General features: G+C 49.4%; 1 protein-coding gene across 4 annotated transcripts in view; it reads right to left on the bottom strand.

Annotated features, from left to right (window-relative positions):
• Positions 1-18,712, bottom strand: part of Sfxn5 (sideroflexin 5) — a 113,254-nt gene that overhangs the window by 44,788 nt on the left and 49,754 nt on the right. For all 4 annotated transcript variants that reach the window (XM_005385576.2, XM_013514690.1, XM_005385578.2 and 1 more), the window contains 3 exons: positions 7,859-7,912; positions 6,848-6,904; positions 5,554-5,619 (listed from right to left, as the gene is read on the bottom strand). In XM_005385576.2, coding sequence (XP_005385633.1) covers positions 5,554-5,619; positions 6,848-6,904; positions 7,859-7,912 — 177 coding nt within the window. The remainder of the gene's footprint in view (positions 1-5,553; positions 5,620-6,847; positions 6,905-7,858; positions 7,913-18,712) is intronic.

Here is an 18,712-nt window from a genome sequence, read left to right as displayed (position 1 = left end):
TTTTTTTTGCCATACTGGGGATCGAACTCAGAACCTTGCGATTGCCAGGCAGGCGCTTGTGCCACTGAGCTATATCCCCAGCCTGAACATATAGATTTGCTTAACAGCCTTCAGGGGTGTCTACAGCACTTAGAAGCCACAAACCCTGCGCGACCATTCAAGCAGGGCTCCAGGCACCCGGCCATCCGCCGTTCCTTTCACAAGCCAATTCCCACCTCCACCCTCACCCCTGGCCTTCGAGCGCTGTCCCTCTGTGACTCCCTTGCTTTCAGCCTAAATGTCAGGACTCTTGGCTCAGGGCCCCCTCTGACAGGGGAGATGAGTCTGGAAGTTTTTCTTGTATGTGCCTATTACAGTATCTTAGGACATACTTGTTTATCTTCTTACAAGTTTCTGAATCAAAATAATACTATCTGAGGTAAAAACTTAGTAGCACAGAAATGCTTTTACCTGTGAACTCTCTTTACTAAAGATCTATGTCTCCCAATAGACCTTCAGTACTAGGGCACAGTACTCTTATTTCTCACTGAATTTGAGTGCAAGGTGAAATGAGTAAGGGCTTAAAAAATGCTTCTAGAGAGCCGGGTGTGGTGGCCCATGCCTGTAATCCCAGCACTCAAGAGGCTGAGGCAGGAGAATTGTTGTGAATTCCAGACCAGCCTGGGCTACAAATTTGAGCACAAGGCCAGCCTGAACTGCATAGTGAGACCCTGTCTCAAAGACAAAAAAAAAAAAAATGCTTCTAGAATAAATCAAGTGATCTCTGAGGCAGGAAGAAACAAGGGCCACAAAAGAGAATGGATAATTGCCTGTGAGGAGGGCATATGTGACAGGAGGATTGGCATGAGGTCAGAATCTAGACCCACTCTTGAGTGACCGCTAATAGTGCGGGAGTGGTCAGGGGTTTGTGTGGGAGGTGGAGGCCAAAGGCTGGGGCTCTGAAGTACCAAAAATACCCACCAGAGGGCGCGCTCTGTAGACTAAATTTGGTTATCAAGTGGATCCAGGACCCTCCCTGGAGGTCAATGGCCCTCTAGCTTGCTTTTCCGCAATGGGCTCAGGAGCAAAGTGGCCAAGCTAGTGGAGGCAGAGTTATGCACAGGCTGAAGCACCAGTCAGCTCCAGCTGAAGCTCGGTGGTTTGTTTGCTAGTAGCTCACCCTGACCCTGAACCAAGCCCCACAGACACCTGTGCAGAGGAAACCAATTACATCAGACCCCGCCATGTAAGAGGGGGCCAGCAACTTGTCCTCCCCAGAATAGATGCAGAGCCACGCTTCTTGCCAGACTCGCCACTGCCAGCATCACCATCTGCAGGCTTCTGGAACACTTCGGATTCTGCCATGGGGTCCATGTGACGGCCCCTCCAACCCAGCAGCCTCTCGTAGCGAAAGCAGTGAGACAAGTCTGGTCCAGAATTCACAGGTGCTGAATCCCCTTCCCCCAGGCCCTGAGAAGAACAGAAGGGCCTGGGGTCCATTCTGCCACAGAGCCAGCCAGGGCCTGTCTTTGCAGGAGGCAGGGCATGCTCTGGAGCAGGGACAGGGATACACCGCTGACTTGACTTTGGCCAGAAAACAGAGGCCTGGGGTCTGAAGGGCTGGTCAGAGAGGGTCTGACAGGCCTCTTACAAACTTTTCTCCACTGCTTCAGGGTACCTGGGGAGAACCTGCCCATCAAGGGCATGGTATCAGTTCCTCCAGCACGGAAGATGAAACACTGCTTGACTTTTCTGGCCTCCTCATGCCACAGGGACAGCAGCGAGAAAAGGGGTTTTTGTGTCACGAAGAGCTTGTGAGTAAGCCTGGGAAGGTTCTGTCACTGACTTCACTCCGTGCCTCAGTTTCCTCATCTGAAAAATGGGGGCAAATACCTAAAGAGTGCCTGGCATGGTGTAGGCATTTCTTAAGTGTTAACCATTGGTGCTATTACTATGGTTATTTGTCAGTCTGACCATGGAGGGGACATGGTGAGTTGTCATGGAATCACCAGTCAACAGTGAGAACAGGAAGGTACAGGTCTGGTAGTAAAGGCTAACAGATATCTACTGCACTCTATGTAGAAAGAACCCACTCAGGGCCAGAACCTCAGGAAATGGATGTCAGTACTGCCCAGCAAGGGAGACTTCAGCCAGCTGAGACCTAGCTGAAGGAGAAGCGTTCAAGGAATGAGGCATCCCCGTCATCTGGCTCCACCAACGGGCACCTGACCGCTCATGTAGGACTCCGGCCCCGAGTCTTCCTCCCCTGCTTGGGTCCGCCCTTCACAGGACGCTGTGTCCATGAGGGGTGTGTGCGGTACCTGAAAAATCCCTCCTGCCCACAATGACTTCTCCAGCCAGTTCTGCCTAGGCTCCTCCACGCCCAGCCCCTGAACCAGGTGAGGCTCCTGGTGTGACCCGTGACCTCCCCGGCAAGGCATTTACAGCACGTCCTACTGGCCCTCGCCACTTCTCTGCTTTGTCCCCATCACCCCTTCGCCCTTGCTCCCCAACGGCAGACACTCACTTTTCAACAGCGCCTGGAACCAGCCTCTCTCCTCCTGCGGGCCACTGCACGCCCACTGCGCCTTCGCACTCTGCCTCTAGCCCTACTGTCCCTGCCTCTCTCTCCGTCTGTCCTACAAGCCAACCCACTGACTGTGACAGACGCGTCCTTCTGGTCCCACCCTGCCCTAGAGTCACCCTCACCAGAAAAATTCTGACCACACCACACAGCGCTCTCGGTTTTCCCGTCGGCCCGCTGATGGTCACATGAGCTGTGGCCCCGGCCCCTGCGGGGATCTCACCCCTCTCTTGCCCTGGTGGAGCCAGGGAGAGCTGAGCACAAAAGCATTCAGCACAAACTCCAGGACAAAAACACAATGAGGACGGAGAGAGGCTTCCTTTGTTAAAAGACAGCAAACTGTTAGATTTCAAAAATAACTGAAGACGGAATTTCTTTTTTATTCTCAGGCAAGAAATCAGACATTGCCAAATCTATTTAGGAGGTTCACTGAAAGGCTCCTAACCCTGGTGGTCTTGGAGCCAGCATGAGACTTCACTTGGGGCCCGCAGACCGGGGATGCCTGACTGGGGAGGGGGTGCTGGCCAAAGCCAGGAGCTCTTCCGGGAGGGAGCGAGGACGCTTCAGGGTCCAGATGCTGGCTTCTCAAGGCCTGGCCTCCACTCCTGTCACCTCAGTCCCTAGATCCTGCTCTCAGCCTGTCAGCCCCATCCAGGCTGCCTGCTTGTAGGGACTCGTTTTAATTAATGCCAGAGCCAGGCCAACCACTGGGGCCGTGACACTTGTTTGCAGGTCATCTCTTCCTAACAGGCTCACCCTGGGAGGGGATTTGTCACTAATTGAAGCAGAGATCAGTTAATGAGGCCGCAGGGCCCAGGGTTCCAGAGAACAAGGGAAAGGAAAATAAAATAAAGCCTGTTTCTTTGGAGGTTTTGTGATTTATATACACAAAAGAGAAGCAAGCGAGCTGCAGATTTTCCAAGTCAGAAACTCCACTCCATCTGCCGAAGTGAGCCCCTCACTGTGTGAAGACGTCAGGCAGAGAGACCCGCCGCTGCCACCGCTAAGGCTCGAGGATGGGAGAGGAGAGGGGCCTCCCGAGGCCAGCAATCAATCAGCAGCCTAATTAATAGTATTTATGGAGCAGTGTTCTGTGCTCCCCTCTGAGGAGACCTGCAGCCTGTCCCTGGTTAACTTGTAATCCAGCTGGGGACGAGTCTCAGGCTGTGGAACAATAAAAGACAGGGACATGGGGCACAGCTGAGAGTGTGGGAAGCACAGAGGTTTCTTGCATTTGAGCTGGGGAAGTGCAGTATGGGCTGGGGTGGCCAGCAAAGCCTCCTCCAGGGCACTCTGGCCAAACATGGAGGAGGGAGGGAGGAGGAGGGCATCTCCACAGCGGCACAGCCCAGAGCGAGGCCTCCCGGCCCTGCTGGAGAGACCTCCGCTCTGCGAGCCCTGGACAGCCCAAGTTCACGGTAATTCTGATGGGCCCAGTCCAGAAGCCCCACCCACCCACCTGGGCCAGCTGTGACCCTGCAAAGTGATTGTATGGCATGACTGCGGTTCCTTGGGTGATGGGGACTATGGACACAGAGTCCAGGGCTCTCTACAGAAGCAGAACTCTTGTTTCCAGGGCACCAGACTTGTAGGGGAAGGAAGCCACACCAGGACAGAGATCCCCTTCCTTCAACCTCCTCAGGGTCACAGCTTCCTTCCCACTGTGACCTCCCCCTCTTCCCACTCCATCTGTACATCTCCAAGGAGGAAAGGGGGTTTTCCAGCTGGTACCCCAGGAAGACCATTGATCAGCTCCTCTCATCTTAAGGAGCCCTCCTCCCTCTCAGGAAAGGCCCTGACCTTGGCTCAGCAAGCCCCATAAAGCAGAAACCCCCAATTTGTCTGATTCCCAGCAACGTAAGTCCCATGCTGGGCTTCAGGGCCCCACGAGGGTGGGGTGACAGTCTCTCAGTGAGCCATCTACATAAGTTTGCCAACATGTGGCTTCCCACTGGCAGTAAGATGTAAGAGTTTAGGGAAGGAAAAGGATCTTGGGCATGTGATGGCTGGGATGCACACTAACAGCCATTTGGAAGTGACTTGGTCTGTGTGGGAGTGAAATAAATCAGGACATTTCAGGGCAACCCAAGCTCTTTACTTTAGAGGAACAACAAAATTGAGTGTCCTATAGTATACAATGCATTATTACGTAGTCATGAACCATTACATTTATTTAATAGCACCAGGAAGGGGGTTTTACCAAAAGATTGAAAATATATAAATTATTTTATTATTTTTGTGTTTTAATTTGCATTTTCTAGTTTTTTCTTACCAATTATATGAATGCATTATATAATGAATGAAACAACAAAGCTGTGAAAGGAGATTTTGTCTTCTAGAGTCGGCCACAGGAGCCCTTCCAGCAGGGATGTAGAGAGTGCCAGACACAGCCACAGGGGTCAGGGCTGGACTAGGTCCTAGAAGTTAGAGCCTCCCCTCTGGTTCTGGCCCAGCTCCCTAGCTATGTCTCTGGTTCTCTACCCTCTTTGGGAACAGGGACCCACCCATTTGCTCAGTCAGTCTACAAACTCCCCTACTCTCAGAGTTCTGTGGAGGCTCAGAGTGAGCCTAATGTCCTCGACTTCGGGCGCCTATAGACCTTCAAGATGGGCTGGACAATAATCACATGAGTATGGCTATGCAGGGGGAATGACTGGGAGCTCAGGCAAAGAGCAAAGGTGAGTCAGCCTATGGGCCAACAGAGTGTGGATGGCATTCCTGAGCATGAGGACCAGCAGCTCCAGGAAGATTGAGGGCAAACATGTTGACCTTGAGCCGGAGGAAGAGCAATAGCTCCACCACCCTCTAAACCCTGGAGCATGGGTTTGTGCTCTTTGGCTGTCCTTCCCCTGCCAGCAAGCATCCCTCTACCGCTCCCACAGACCCTATCTTTGCATCCTCTCCAGCCCTGGCCCTGGGACAAGGTTCCACCACAGTGCTAAGTGGGGCCAAAAGCTACGGACTGAGGGGTGGGGCAAGGAGTTACTTACGGCGATGGAGACGGCACTGATGACAGCTCCGAGGTAACCCTGGATGAACTTGGATGCTGGGGAAGGCTGGAAGACAGATGCAGAACTGCAGGCCTACTGGGCACCCAACGCTCCACACTCCGCCCTCACCAATCACCCCAGAAGTGCAGACACAAGGCAGCAATATCCAGGGAGGTGTGGAAGGACCTGCTCCCCTTCTGCCCTGATCTAGAGCAGTCACGGGCAGGCTGATGGCTGGAGGCTGGGAAAGCCAGGCCGGAATGGCTTCTCTATGGCTGGGCAGTGGCCTCCAGTGCAGGCAGGGTAGTGTGCGTCTAGCAGTGGGGGCAGTCTAGGCGGTACGGTGGTGTCAAGGCTGGTGACTGGCTGGCTCTCACAAGTCTCCTTAGCACAGGCAACTGCTGGGATCCCTTGTCAATAAGTGACAGTATTTCTATGCAAAAATAGATCCCAAGTTCCAATACAGAAAATTAAGAGGTAGGGGAGCTAAGGAACATGTCTTTTACTGTAATTGCAATCTTGGAGACATTTGGTTTAAGTAAACAGGAGCCAGCCCAGCAGAGAGGCGTGCACATGAAGCCTGTAAGACAGCCTTAGTCTGTGTGTATACAAGTGGGGCGGCATCCTGAGTCTTAGGACGAGCCTTAAGTTCCTGCTGCCCAGGCATGCATCTAACCCCATCCACCTCTCCTCCAGCATCAGAAAATGCTAAGGTCCTCCGTTTCCCAAACTGACAGCCCCCAACAGGGACCTGGATTCCTCCTCTCTGCACTTTGCCTTTGGATTGAAGCAAAGAATTGGCCAGGGAGAGAGGCGGCATTGCCAGCAAAGCAGGGACTCAGCAGCCCTTCCTGGACAACAGAAGACTGACCAGACATCTACCATGGGCTTGTTCCAGGCTGCAGAGGACCTGAGGGAAAAGGTGCCCAGCCTCTCAGACCCCTGGCCCTCATGAGCAGCCCTTAAGCTTTATGGACAGCAGTCTGGGAGCTGGGGCACTGAGGCAGCTTGGAGAACACTGGAGGGGAATGACTCCCCCGACACCCTCCTTTACAGGCTCTCTGTACCTCACGCCAGCAGCGCCTCCCCAGCAGCCGGGCCCTGCCTGGAGGCTCCAGTTGGCTCTAGCCACGTAAGGTGGCTCTGTTGTGCTGCAGGAGGAGCTGGCAGTGTAAATAAGGTCCTACAAGAGGACCTTATTTACTAACACCAGTGACAGCGACTTGTCACAGTGTAGGGAGCACTGGGCTCCCCCCGTCTGGACCCACCCCTAGGGGAGGGCAGTGACACTCACCTTAGTAGCGTTGCGGTTTGCGTAGTTGACACAGGCATTGTGACTCTGGTTCAGCCACTGGAAGGCAGCAGGGAGAGACGATATCAGGGTAGGTGTGGTTACATCCCTGGAAGGCCACACATACCCAGAAAGACACAGGGCAGTCTCCAGCTCCACCACACTGGTTAGCATGCCCGACTGACCCAGTTTGCCCAGGACTACGCCACCATTAGCCCTGGAAGTGTTGTCTCAGAAAAACCCTCATTTCCTGCCAAACTACAGCAGCCCAGCCCAGCCCATGCAGAGTTAGGGCCCTCTCTTGGCACTGTGACATCCGCTGCCCCAGCGCCTCTGCCGCATCGCCCTCAACATAGTACCTGTTGGCCAGAAGGTGGAATAATTGACAGCCCTGCCCTTTTTTCCAAACTTCCAGGTGTGTGCCTCGTCAATGCCCAGGTATAAAGACACTCAGCAACTTTATAAAGGGAAGCTTCTCTAATATTTTATCTGACAAGACAGACTTTCTTTCCATCCCCTTCCTCCACAGAGACACAAAGAGTCATTCTCAGCTGTTTTCAGGGATCTATGACTGGACTGGTCTCATGAACAGAGGAGGAGCATCTGTGATGCACTTCACTACCTCGGGATGGGAGTGGTTTGATCTTCATCTACAGATTGGGATGAACTGATTTCTAAATGAGGCTGAGAACCTCAGATTACTGGCCATCAGACATACAATCAAGAGACAGAGTGTACTGCCACCAACACACCATGCCACACACCTTGCCACACAGGCAAGGCACCCAGTCCCTTCATCACCTCCATCCAAAGGTTAGTGACATATAATGGTCAAAGGCATGCTGGGCTGCGGGAAGCCTATTCAGCTAGGCCAAGGTCTTGCTTTTTTCCTCCAGTGGTGTCTGGGCTGGAGCAGGGGCCTGAACAGAGCAAGAGACCTTGGGGCAGGAAGTTCCCAACCAACACTCGTCTGGATCCCTCCTTGAGGAGCCTTCTGCCTGTGGAAACCCTTACCTGCCAGAAGACAGTGGATGCCAGAGTCTGGTTGGGCAGGAGAAGACCCACAACCTAAGAGACCAAGAAAGGAACAAGGCTGAAGATGGCAAAAGAAATATTCCACACTTCTGCACTGAAAAAACACACAGCTGTGAACAAGAGTGAGCCGGACCTGTCCAAACCCATGCCCAAGGTGAGATAGTACAACGAAAACAATCAAGATGCAGGATTATATTATAGCCTAGTTCCATTTATGTACAGAAAAACTCATATATAGCTATATACACAAATATATATATATATATGTCTCCAAGCATGAAGAAATCTGTATTATGGCCTGACTATTTACTGTGAATTTCTCTGAGCATATCCCAGGCTACTTTCTCAAATTCTTCTTAAGAATTTCTCTATTCTTATTAGCAGGTGATAGGTATTCTTTCCCTAATTTAGAGGAGCCAATAAAAATAAACTCACAAACAAAGGAACACCTTCATGTTCACTCAGGTGACCTAAACTTTGTGCCCTAGCCATCCTAGAGGATTTTTGGGTGGATGAAAGAGTAATTATTTCAAATGCTTTAAGTGATTTATAAATAGAATTTGGGGGACTTGGTGACGTGAAAACGTATACCATGTTTAATCTACTAAATGGAAATAGGTGTCTCATAAACGGTTGTTGAGTGAATGAATGAACAGATACATGCATAAGAATGGACACACAGGTGTGGATCCATTACTCCCAAATAGCACTAGAGCTAGCCTCACTGACTGCTTTTTTGGTTTAGGTCAAGATTAGCTGTGATCTTGACCCTGGCCGTGCCTTGGACTTCAGGGGTCCATGTATATGGACTCAAGATTACCTCTTAAGTGTTAGTGCGCAAAATAACATCTACCAAGTACCCTGCATATGGGAAAAAAATGTGCACAACCATCCACATATTGACTTATTTATTATTCCTATAGATAAAATGGCTCTTTGGCAAGAATTTCTGCAAGGAACAAGTATAAACATTCAATACTATGTAGTAAATCAAATTCTAGACATCTTCAGCAGCATTAGTAAATCATGTTTTAAACATTAAAATGTTTTATAACAGCAAACACACACACATTTCTATTTATTGGCCCATATCAGTTTGAATAAAATTATATAATGTAAAGCCATTTTGTAGCGCCAACAAGGAGTTCTCTTATGAGATTTTTCTCCTAGAATAAGATTTCTGTTCAGTTTGTCTTTGCAGTGGCAGCTCAGGGAACTGGACTGAAAGTCAGGGGACTTTAAGGCTCCATTCTTGTGGTCTCTCAGGGAAGACAATTCCCTCTGGGGCTCTAGCTTTCTACCCTGTAGAAGGGCTTGACCTTGGAGGTCTCACTTCTGTTTAAAATTCTATTCTCAGGTTCGGAGTAGAAGGTGTGAAGTCAACAGAGATAGACTCGTTGTGATGGGATCCAATATACTGAGGAGTTAGTTGCCTGGGACCCAAGCACTCCTCCTACTCAGGGCCAGAACAGAGAGAAGAGGCTGCAAGCCTGGGGCAATCCCTGCCGCCCAGTGTTTAGTGTGGCACATATCAACCCGTCCCGTAAATCTAGAGCTTACACAGCACTATGTGCTATGGACTGCACTGTTTTATCATCCAGAATCCACCTCAAGTGTGCTAGGGTCACTAGGCATGTCATCCCCAGCGAACAACAGCCCCAGGGACTCCCTGCATTTTCCACATAACTATTCACCAGGACGCTGCTCATCTGCCCCGCCTCCATGGTACTTTTTAGGGAAATATTTTTTTAATTTTTATTAGTACATGTTTGCAATACATAATGACCACATTCACAGTGGCGCGCTGGTACATGTACATAACACACCTCAGAGGACTCTGCTCATTGTGTAACAGGGTCCTCTGCATGAATCCTTTTGGTAGGAACTTTTTCTGGTCTCAAGTCAGAAATTACACTTCTGAGCAACTGGTTTGCAGAGCCTGGACTATTACCTACAGCTCTCCTTGCACTGACCATCCAGAGACCCAGGCCACTCTCCACTGCCACATCTGCCGAGGGTACAAACCCACACGGGACATGTTCTGGGCCCAGAGCTCACTCCCGGCTTCATCCCATCTTCCCTTCCCTAGGTGCCTCTGTGTCTCATTTTCACCTTCACTTGCTTTATTTGTGGAATGAGTTTTAAAAAGTATTATCAAATGTTTTCCAGAAAAATCCATAGCGCTAAATTTCATTAGTATACAGGCTATATTTACACATACACACATGCATGCGCACACATGCTTTGCACACATGAGCTTTTCACCTTGTTGGACAACTCCCACCCACCTCCTGTCCCCACCTCCTGCCCTAACGTAAGCCTGGTGTCTGTGTGGCACCTCAACTGCTATAACAAACCTCATGGTTCTTAAAGAGATTGATTTTTTTGCCAAGCATTTTCCCATGTCACCACCTCACCATAATTCTGAGGGTCAGAAAAAATAGAGATTACCTTTCAAATTTTACAAACGGGGACACTAAGACTTAGAGAAATTCAGTGATCCTTTAGAGAAAACTAGAGAGTCAGGTGTCCTGATCCCTGACTTTAGGATGTTTCTTCTCCAGTTTACCCTGAGCCCCACGGAAGAGGGGCTCAGTTACCACCTCAGCTTGTTTATAGAGCACTGTCTCTGTCCCAGGTCTCATGCTGCTCCCAATGTGTAACAGCAGAGCTGGGGATCATGGTCCCTAAGCACAACCAACACAAACGCCAAACAAGGAAGTGTGAGAGAAGGTCCTTTATATACCCAGGAAAATGGCGAGATGGATTAATGAGACACGTAGTTGTGTGAAACTTTGGTCCATTAAACATCCAAATAGGGGCCCAAGAAGAGCAGGTCAGTGTGCCCACACTATCTACTAAAGGAGAAGGTAGAATTGAGCTTTGGGGTGTGTGTGTGTGTGTGTGTGTGTGTGTGCGCGCGCACACGCGCGCGTAGGAGACACGGGAGCAGTGACTGTCCTGGCCGAGGAGGTCTGGGAAGTCAGCAGAAGGCAGTCTGGAGAGGGTAAGGCTAGGAGGAAGTGAATGGGAAGTTGTGTTGCCAAACAGATCCCAGGGAGCCACTGGGGCTGGGGCTGGGGGCAGGAATGCTGCCTCCCAGGTCCTTATACCAGGGCGGGGACCAGCAGATGCAATGCCAGCCCCGTTCCCTATTAGGCAAAACGCGGCACCATCTGCACAATCCCAGGAGCAAGAGCAGATATTTTATAACTTCCTTTTTTCTTTTTAAGTCTACATTAAAAATAAATGTTCCCTTCAGCTCTCAGATGTATATCTCTGGTGCAACCTGCCCACATTCCCTCCCGCTGCCCTTTCCAGAACATGGCAGGGGAAAGGAAGAAAGAGATGGATAGAAAGGGAGCCAGTCCACCCGGCTCCAACGCCAGTGGATCGCACCTCTTCCAAGAGGGAAGCGCTGCAGGCGTGGCCGCGCAGACGGTGGAGAGCGCCCAGAACCTGCCGGTACCAAGGAAAGTGGAAGGCAAGGGAACAGGAGCCAATGCCAGGATTTCTCCCAGCCTCCACCCGATCTTGCTGCAGGACCTTGGCCAAATCGCACATCCTATCTTTGCTCCCATTTATAGTTCGTACTATGGCTGGTGTCCCCTTGGCAGCTCCAGTCCCCCGGTGGCTGGCCTCTCTGCACATCTGCCTGTATCTCTGAGGTCCCCTTCCCCTCAGGTGTCTGGCCATGGACCCTAGCAATTAACACTCAGACTCTGACTGTCCAGCGCTGGTGCCAGTGTTGACCACAGGCGAGTTACCTGTGCTCATGCCTCTGTTGCTTCATCTGTTAAATTGGGCACAATCTTGGCACATCTTGAGCAGTCAGGAGAGGAAGAAAGACATGGAAGAACCTGGCATGCAGCATGTGCTCCTGGATGTCGTTGTCGGTGTCGCTCCTCTCCCAGCCTAGCTTCTTCCCAGCCCTTGTTCACTCCCCTTTCCCTGAACCCTACAACCTGCATTACACAAACTGACCGTCACCTTTGAACAGAGTTATCTCTCTCTAAGGACAGTAGCTTCTGAAAAGAGAATCAGGGTTTATCTTCCCCAAAGCACCTGGCACAGGACAGGGCTCACAACTAAGCTGGGAGAACTCTGCTACTTCATTATTAGGAATATTTAAATACTCCTTGGCCAGGGACCAGATCTCTGCTGGGTTGCGATGATGACCATGTTGCCCATCTCCTCAGTCCTCTCATGACAGTGCCAGCTGCAAGGGGTGTTGCCTTTCTTGGGGTGAGGTGATGCTGCTTCTTCCCACTCCCTGCATCTTTTCCTGTGCCACAGCATCCTGCAAGGAATGTACTCCCTGGCTCGGGTAGCCGTCTCGCTGGCTCTGGCAGTGACATGTGGGAGAAGGGTGGTGTGTGCCCTTGCGGAGCCCAGGCCTCAGTGGCCTCAGACAGCCCTAAAACCCTCCTGCACGTCTAACACTGTCACAAGGACACATCCTTGACTGGTCTTCTGGTCCGAGGAGGCCGAAAGAGGAACCGAGGCCAACAGGAGCTGCAGACTCAGATGACTCACAGATGGGCCATGAGGAGCAGAACCTCAACTGGAGCAGGCCAACCCCATCCAACCACAGCACCCTAAGGGCGAGTGCTTACAGATGTCCCCTCCATGCTGTGGGTGCACCATGCCACAGCAGCTACCGCTAACTGGCCCAGGAGTGCCACAGAGAAAGAGTGACTCTGCTGTCCTTCTCAGACCCAAATTCTGTATTGTGATGAATGCACCTTGCACTGTCTCCACTAGCACCCTTGGTCCCTGAGCAGCCACGCTCATCGTCCCACCCACTGGAAGCCATCAGCCCGGCTCCAGGGTATGGCTTGTGTGGAAGCCTGTGCTCAGGACAGAATAAGGAAGGGGACCAGGCTTTCCCATCTGGACATGGGTTCATGAGAAAAAGTCCCATCTTCAGCCCAAGCCCCCGCCCAGAGAGTTCTAATAGCTGCAGGCAGCCAAGGTTTCCATTTGGGAGAGTGACACCACCAACATCCCAGCCTGCTTGGCCAGAAGTGAAATATGAGCAGTTGAAGGTGAGGACAGGGAATAAGTCACAGCTCTGTGTACCATGCCAACCCCTTGGCCACCTCCCATACAGACGTACTCAAGTAATACACAGAACAATTGTCTAAAGTGTGGGAAATCTGGACAGGAAACAGGGTGTGGATGAAGACAACTTGGTAAAACCTACAGCAGGGGAAGACTGTGTGATACAGAATTATCTTCCTTGCCAAGAAAACAGAAGGAACTCCTGTCCCTCTCACCCTCCTCCCTTGGCCCGCAGGTTTCAGCTCAGTTGTCCCTTCTTCCAGGAAGTCTCTCCTGACCCTGCAGCTGAGGATCCTTGTTACCTGCTCACCAGCTTCCTGTGCCTTTTTCTGGGCATTCGTTGCATTGCTCCACACCTGTTGGTGGTCTGTCTTTCTTGAGAACATATAGCAGTGTTGGATGGGCAAGACTATTCCACATTTGCTCCCTGACCTGGTCACCTACCCCTCCCCTGACCTCACTCACTCAGTTGTCAAACCCTCTCCTTGGATAAGCCTGGTATGCAACGATTTGCCATCTTTTTTCTTCTACTTTCTGATTTATGTGGCTAATGACCTGGGAATTAACACTTTAGTGCATTAGAGATGTTGCTATATAAAGGATGCCAGCCAGTTAAAGAAAACATCTTGTGTCAAATAAATATCTCTCCCTGACTGGTCAATTCCAGCTTCACTGGACCAATTACCTCGGGTGTGAGCCAAATTAGGCCAGAATGGCTGGTGTCAATCCCAGCGGAGGGATGGGGATCAGGATATGTGAAAAAGGAGACTCTGGGACGAGGTGAGCTAGCAGCCATCAGAAAGGTCCAGGGAAGCAGACACATCCTGAGGTAATGCAAACCCTTTGTGGTCCATGGACACATCCCTCCCACCTCCTGGATATGCATTGACCCTCACTGGCCGGCAGCTTCTGATACTTGGGGTTTCTACATCAGTGGGATCATCTGTAGTGCTCAAGGGACAGGGCTCAGAGCACCGAATCCAAGCTTTTAACGTCCCAAGAAAGAATCTGACGCAGGCTCTGCCCAGGTGCACCAGACTCACTGACCAGGTGCTCGTGGTCCTCAGAACCCTGCTTCAGGACATTTGACCCCTGAGTTTTGAGAGTTCTGGATGTGATGGGAAGAACGCTACTGCCGGAGAGTTCAGTGCTAAGGAGACAGCCAGACCTCTCCCAAGCAGAAACCGGGTTCAGGACATCTGATGCCTCGCAGTGGCCTAGGGCGCAGGACACAGGGGGCTAGGAAGGGGTAGGAAAGTGGAGAAAGGACAGGATGAGGGCCAGACCTTGGGGCCAAGGCGGCCCTGCCTCTGCCTGGTGCCACGTGTGGAAAGGACAGTGCTATGTACCGCTTAGTGGATACCTAGGAGCCAAAATGCAGTTGTAAAAAGTGGTCACAGCAGTGCAGCTCTTCTGGGAGGTCCTTGAAGAAAGGGCACGGGGGACCGCAGAAGCCTCTGAGCGGCCTTGATGCATGGGTTTAGCTGCCCTGCTTGTGTATAAATTGGGATCTTTTTGCCGCACACCAAAGGGGGAAAAGTTCCCATCTTTAAATGTTAAGCTTAAAATAAGACGCTACATGGGTGCCAGTGGATCTGTGAAATCTGCTGACTAAACTGGCAGCGGCCCCTGGGAGGGAACCAGCTTATTTCTCCTGAGCTCTGGGGTGCGGAGAGCAAGCAGGGCTGCTCTGGGCAAGGCTGGACCAGCACAGGGGTCGAGTTAGGGCCATTGCCTGGGCAGAAGGCAGCTTGGATGTTGCTTCCAGAAGCTTTCAGTGGAAGCACCTGCCAGCCTTGCCCGCCTTTCCCTTCAGCACTCGGGGCCCCATCCCTAGCACATTCGCCGGCACCCTCATTTCTATTTCGGTAAGCATTTTTAGTGGCTTCTGCATGCATCTATTTTCTACCCACGCTGTCTGACCAGGGCCTCCCTAAGGTGCGGACTGGAACCTTCTCTCCCTGCAGACCTGGTGTTCGTGGGGATGCTCTATATCAGGCATTCGCAGGGTCTTAGAGGGGCTGACGGGGCAGGTGTGCACCATGCCTGGGGTGGCAGTGCCGGAGCACAAGGCGCCAGGTGCCTGCAGTGGCAGGGGAGGATCAAGAACAGGGCCAACAGCCCTGCTGCCTGCCCATGCAAAAGTGCCTGCTGGAAATCACAGGTTTCCACATTTAAGGTTTCTCGGGGCCAGTCTCCGCCGGCTGCTCCCTTCTCCAGGCCAGGAAGCTGGGACAGTGAACACTGTCATTTTGGGAGGCCTGCCTGGAGGAGTCCTGGGTCAGGCTGCCTGCTTGCCCCTCATCAAGCAATCGTCCAGGCTGGGCATCCTGTGCCCACGAGGTGCAACTTCGCTCCTGAGACAGGTGCGCTCCAGGCCGAGGACTCATCCTCATTGGCACGCGCAGCATCTGCTTCTGCGCAGAATCCCTGAACCGCAGCCGTGGGGGAGCAGCCTCCAAGGGCTCCAGCACCCTCGGGGCAGAAGTGATCTTGCGGTGAGCATTATCGTGGATATGGCAAGGAGAGAGTGGGGAAGCACAGGGAGGATATCATGATGCCTAGGTTTTTTGGTTTTTCGGTTTTTCACCGGTATCGGGAACCAAACTCACGACCTTGCGCTTGCCAGGCAGGCGCTTTTGCCGCTGAGCTAAATCCCCAGCCCCTATGCCTAGGAACTAAAGATGGTGCTGTCTCTCTTGGCTTAGCTGGGTCGTCCTGATTGACGGCAATCATTAGTTATGCAACAGTCTCCTCGGCCTGTTGCAGGGAAACCAGCCACACATTCGTTCACCTTTTTCAGCCCAAACGCTCAGGTCCCTGCTTTGGCAGGAGGTGACACTGCCCAGTGCTATATTTCTTCTTTTCTTGTGTTGATGGGACTTAAATTATTATAGCATACTCTTTTTTTTTTTTTTTTTTTTTTTTTTTGGTCTTTTTGAGACAGGGTTGCGCTATGCAGTTCAGAATGGCCTTGAGCTCATTTTGTGGCCCAGGCTGGTCTTGAACTCCCAATGATCCAACCTGCTGAGTGCTGGGATTACAGGACTGCTCAGATTACAGGTGTGAGCCACCACATCTGGCTATATAGCAGAATCTTGTTTGCTTATCTATTAACCATTTTCCCCTTCTATCTCATTAAAATTGCTATAAAATTCTGCTATTTACCAGCTAAGTTCAACATGAAATGTATGATATTAATCTTTTGAATCACATGTACAGCTAAGTTTAACTGTTGTGTGGAATTTCCCATCCTTTTATTCCTCTTGTCTTTATCCTCCCTGGAATATAAATGTGATGACTGGAATTCTAGCAGCTATATTGGTCTGGGGGGTGACTTTTACACTAGAAACCTGCAGTGAGAAAGGAGGACGTAGGAAAATAGAAGACGACTCCTAATAACATTGTGGGAATTCTGCCTATCACTAAACCTCTTTGATGTGAGAGAAAAATAAACTGTTTTGTTTAAACTACTGTTATTTTTGACTTTTTATTATGTGTATGCGATCTTACTCCTAACATATAATTACATACTATGCTACCAAGAAAGCTTCAATGAATCGCAAATGGCAGAATTACAGAGATCACTGAAAATACCCTGCAAAATAATAACAAAAGAATACATTTTTTAAAAACTCAACCACTTAGAATGTAAAATATGCTCTTCTGACTAATGGACTAAGGAAGACTGAACACTATAATTTCAAACTTACTCAGAAAATAACAAAACAGAATCACTGTATATGTGGAAACACATTAGATGCAGCCAAAAATCACAGCCCTAAGCACTTTCATTAGGAAGAAAGAACAAGAATAAAATTAAGCATTTAAGGCAAAAAGAAAACCAGCCACAACCAAGCCAAAGAAGAGAAAGGGGGAGAGAAAAAGATCTTATAAAACAAAGGCAGAAATGAAGATAAAGCGGAGAAATGGATAAATACACCCAAGCGTTGATTTGTAAACACAATTCTCACAAATTCAGTTATTTTAACAAAGGACAAACGTAAGGAGGGGAACAAACTGAAAATCAGCAGAAAGATCATTGTATTTTAAAATATCAACATTTCACACTTTTCTGTTACAAAGATAGCAGAGTGTAAAGGAAAAACAGCTGGAGAAGAGATCTGCAATATACATGCAATATACAGAGATCTGCAAAATACATGTGATTCAAAAGATTAATATCATACATATGTATATCTTCTGCAAATAAATTAGAAAAATAGAGCCCATGGAAGAATGGACAAAAGGGTTTAAACAAGCAAAGCACAGAAGAAATGGCCGATAAATATCTGAGAAAAAAGTCACAATCTTTTTGGTGTTCAGGGAAGTAAAAGTTAAAGCCACAACAAAAAGTCAGCCCTCCCGAGTGAGATTGGTAAGAACTTCAAAAAGATCAATACCAGCATTGCACAGGTCTGAGGAAACTCTGCCTTTAGGAACAGAAATTCACCAACCTCTGTTTGAAGAAGGACTGCACACAGCCCTTCAAGCAGCAGGCTCACCGGCTGCAAGGTGCCCTGGAGAAATCCTCACACTTTGGGAGGATTTGTTACAGTACCATTGCTCTTAATAGCAAACACTCAGAAGCAACTTTAAATGAAGGACACAACAGTACTCAGCAGAAAAATGAATGTAACTGTTAAGTGTAATAAGCTAATGGTGGATAAAAATATTGCTATATTTTTAATGAAAAGCTCCATGAAACAAAAACATTTTCTTTTTCTTGTTGTAGCTTCAGTTTTTGGTGGTGGAGATAGAACCTAGGACTGTGTGTACACTAAACATGCTATACCACCAAGCTACAGCCCCAGACCTGCTCTTTCGGGTGGGGGCTGGATCCCCCTCTGTTGCCCAAGCCAGTCTTGAACTCCTGGGCACAACTGATCTTCCTACCTCAGCCCCTCAAGTAATTTGGGACCAGACACATAAATCATAGTGACCGGCTCCAAGAAAACACTTTTAAATGAAGACTTCTATGTGCACGCATATGCCTAGAAAGCCAAGAAACTCGCACCAAGCTCTAGCCTCACACAGGTTATGTCTGGCCACAGATTTGAGGCTGAGAGTCATCAGAAAGACTTCTACTTTTGTGTTGTTTAAATTCTGAGCAAAGAGGACATTCATGTACTACTTGTAGAACTTTTAAAATATTCTATATAAAAATTTCTTGAAGGTATTTTTGAATCACAAAGAACATACTAATGCATTACTTGAATAATTTTATAAAACATACAGAGAACTTTTTTTTAAATCCTAGAGATATTTTTAAATTCCAAAGATAAGAAAAATAAATCAAATGATTCCAGGGGAAAGGAAAAAGTTTACTCATAAAAGAAAAGAAGTGGCTGGGCTGGGGATTTAGCTCAGCGGCAAAAGCGCCTGCCTGGCAAGCGCAAGGTCGTGAGTTCGGTTCCCGGTACCGGAGAAAAACAAAAAAAAAAAAAAAAAGAAAAGAAAACCGGGCCTACTATTGTTCACGTAAAAAAGGGAAAAACAGACATTTCTGGAGAGCCAAGAGTCCAAAAAGTGGATTTTCCACCTATGCTGAATGTTATTTAAAAATGTATTCTAGGGCTGGGGATATAGCTCAGTGGCACAGTGCATGCCTGGCAAGCACAAGGTCCTGAGTTCGATTCCCAGTACAAAAAAAACAATGTATTTTAGCCAAACACAAAATACACAAACCTAAGTAATTTTAAAATTTAATATAGCTATTAATAAGGGTTTCATAAATCAGGTGAGACTCCAGGTTATTTCTCAAAATTT

The sequence above is a fragment of the Chinchilla lanigera genome, unplaced genomic scaffold (assembly GCF_000276665.1).
Source record: "Chinchilla lanigera isolate Chin_1 unplaced genomic scaffold, ChiLan1.0 scaffold00023, whole genome shotgun sequence".
Taxonomy (NCBI): Eukaryota; Metazoa; Chordata; class Mammalia; order Rodentia; family Chinchillidae; genus Chinchilla; species Chinchilla lanigera.
The sequence above is the reverse complement of the archived record's forward strand: the minus strand, read 5'-3'. Positions and strand labels throughout refer to the sequence as shown.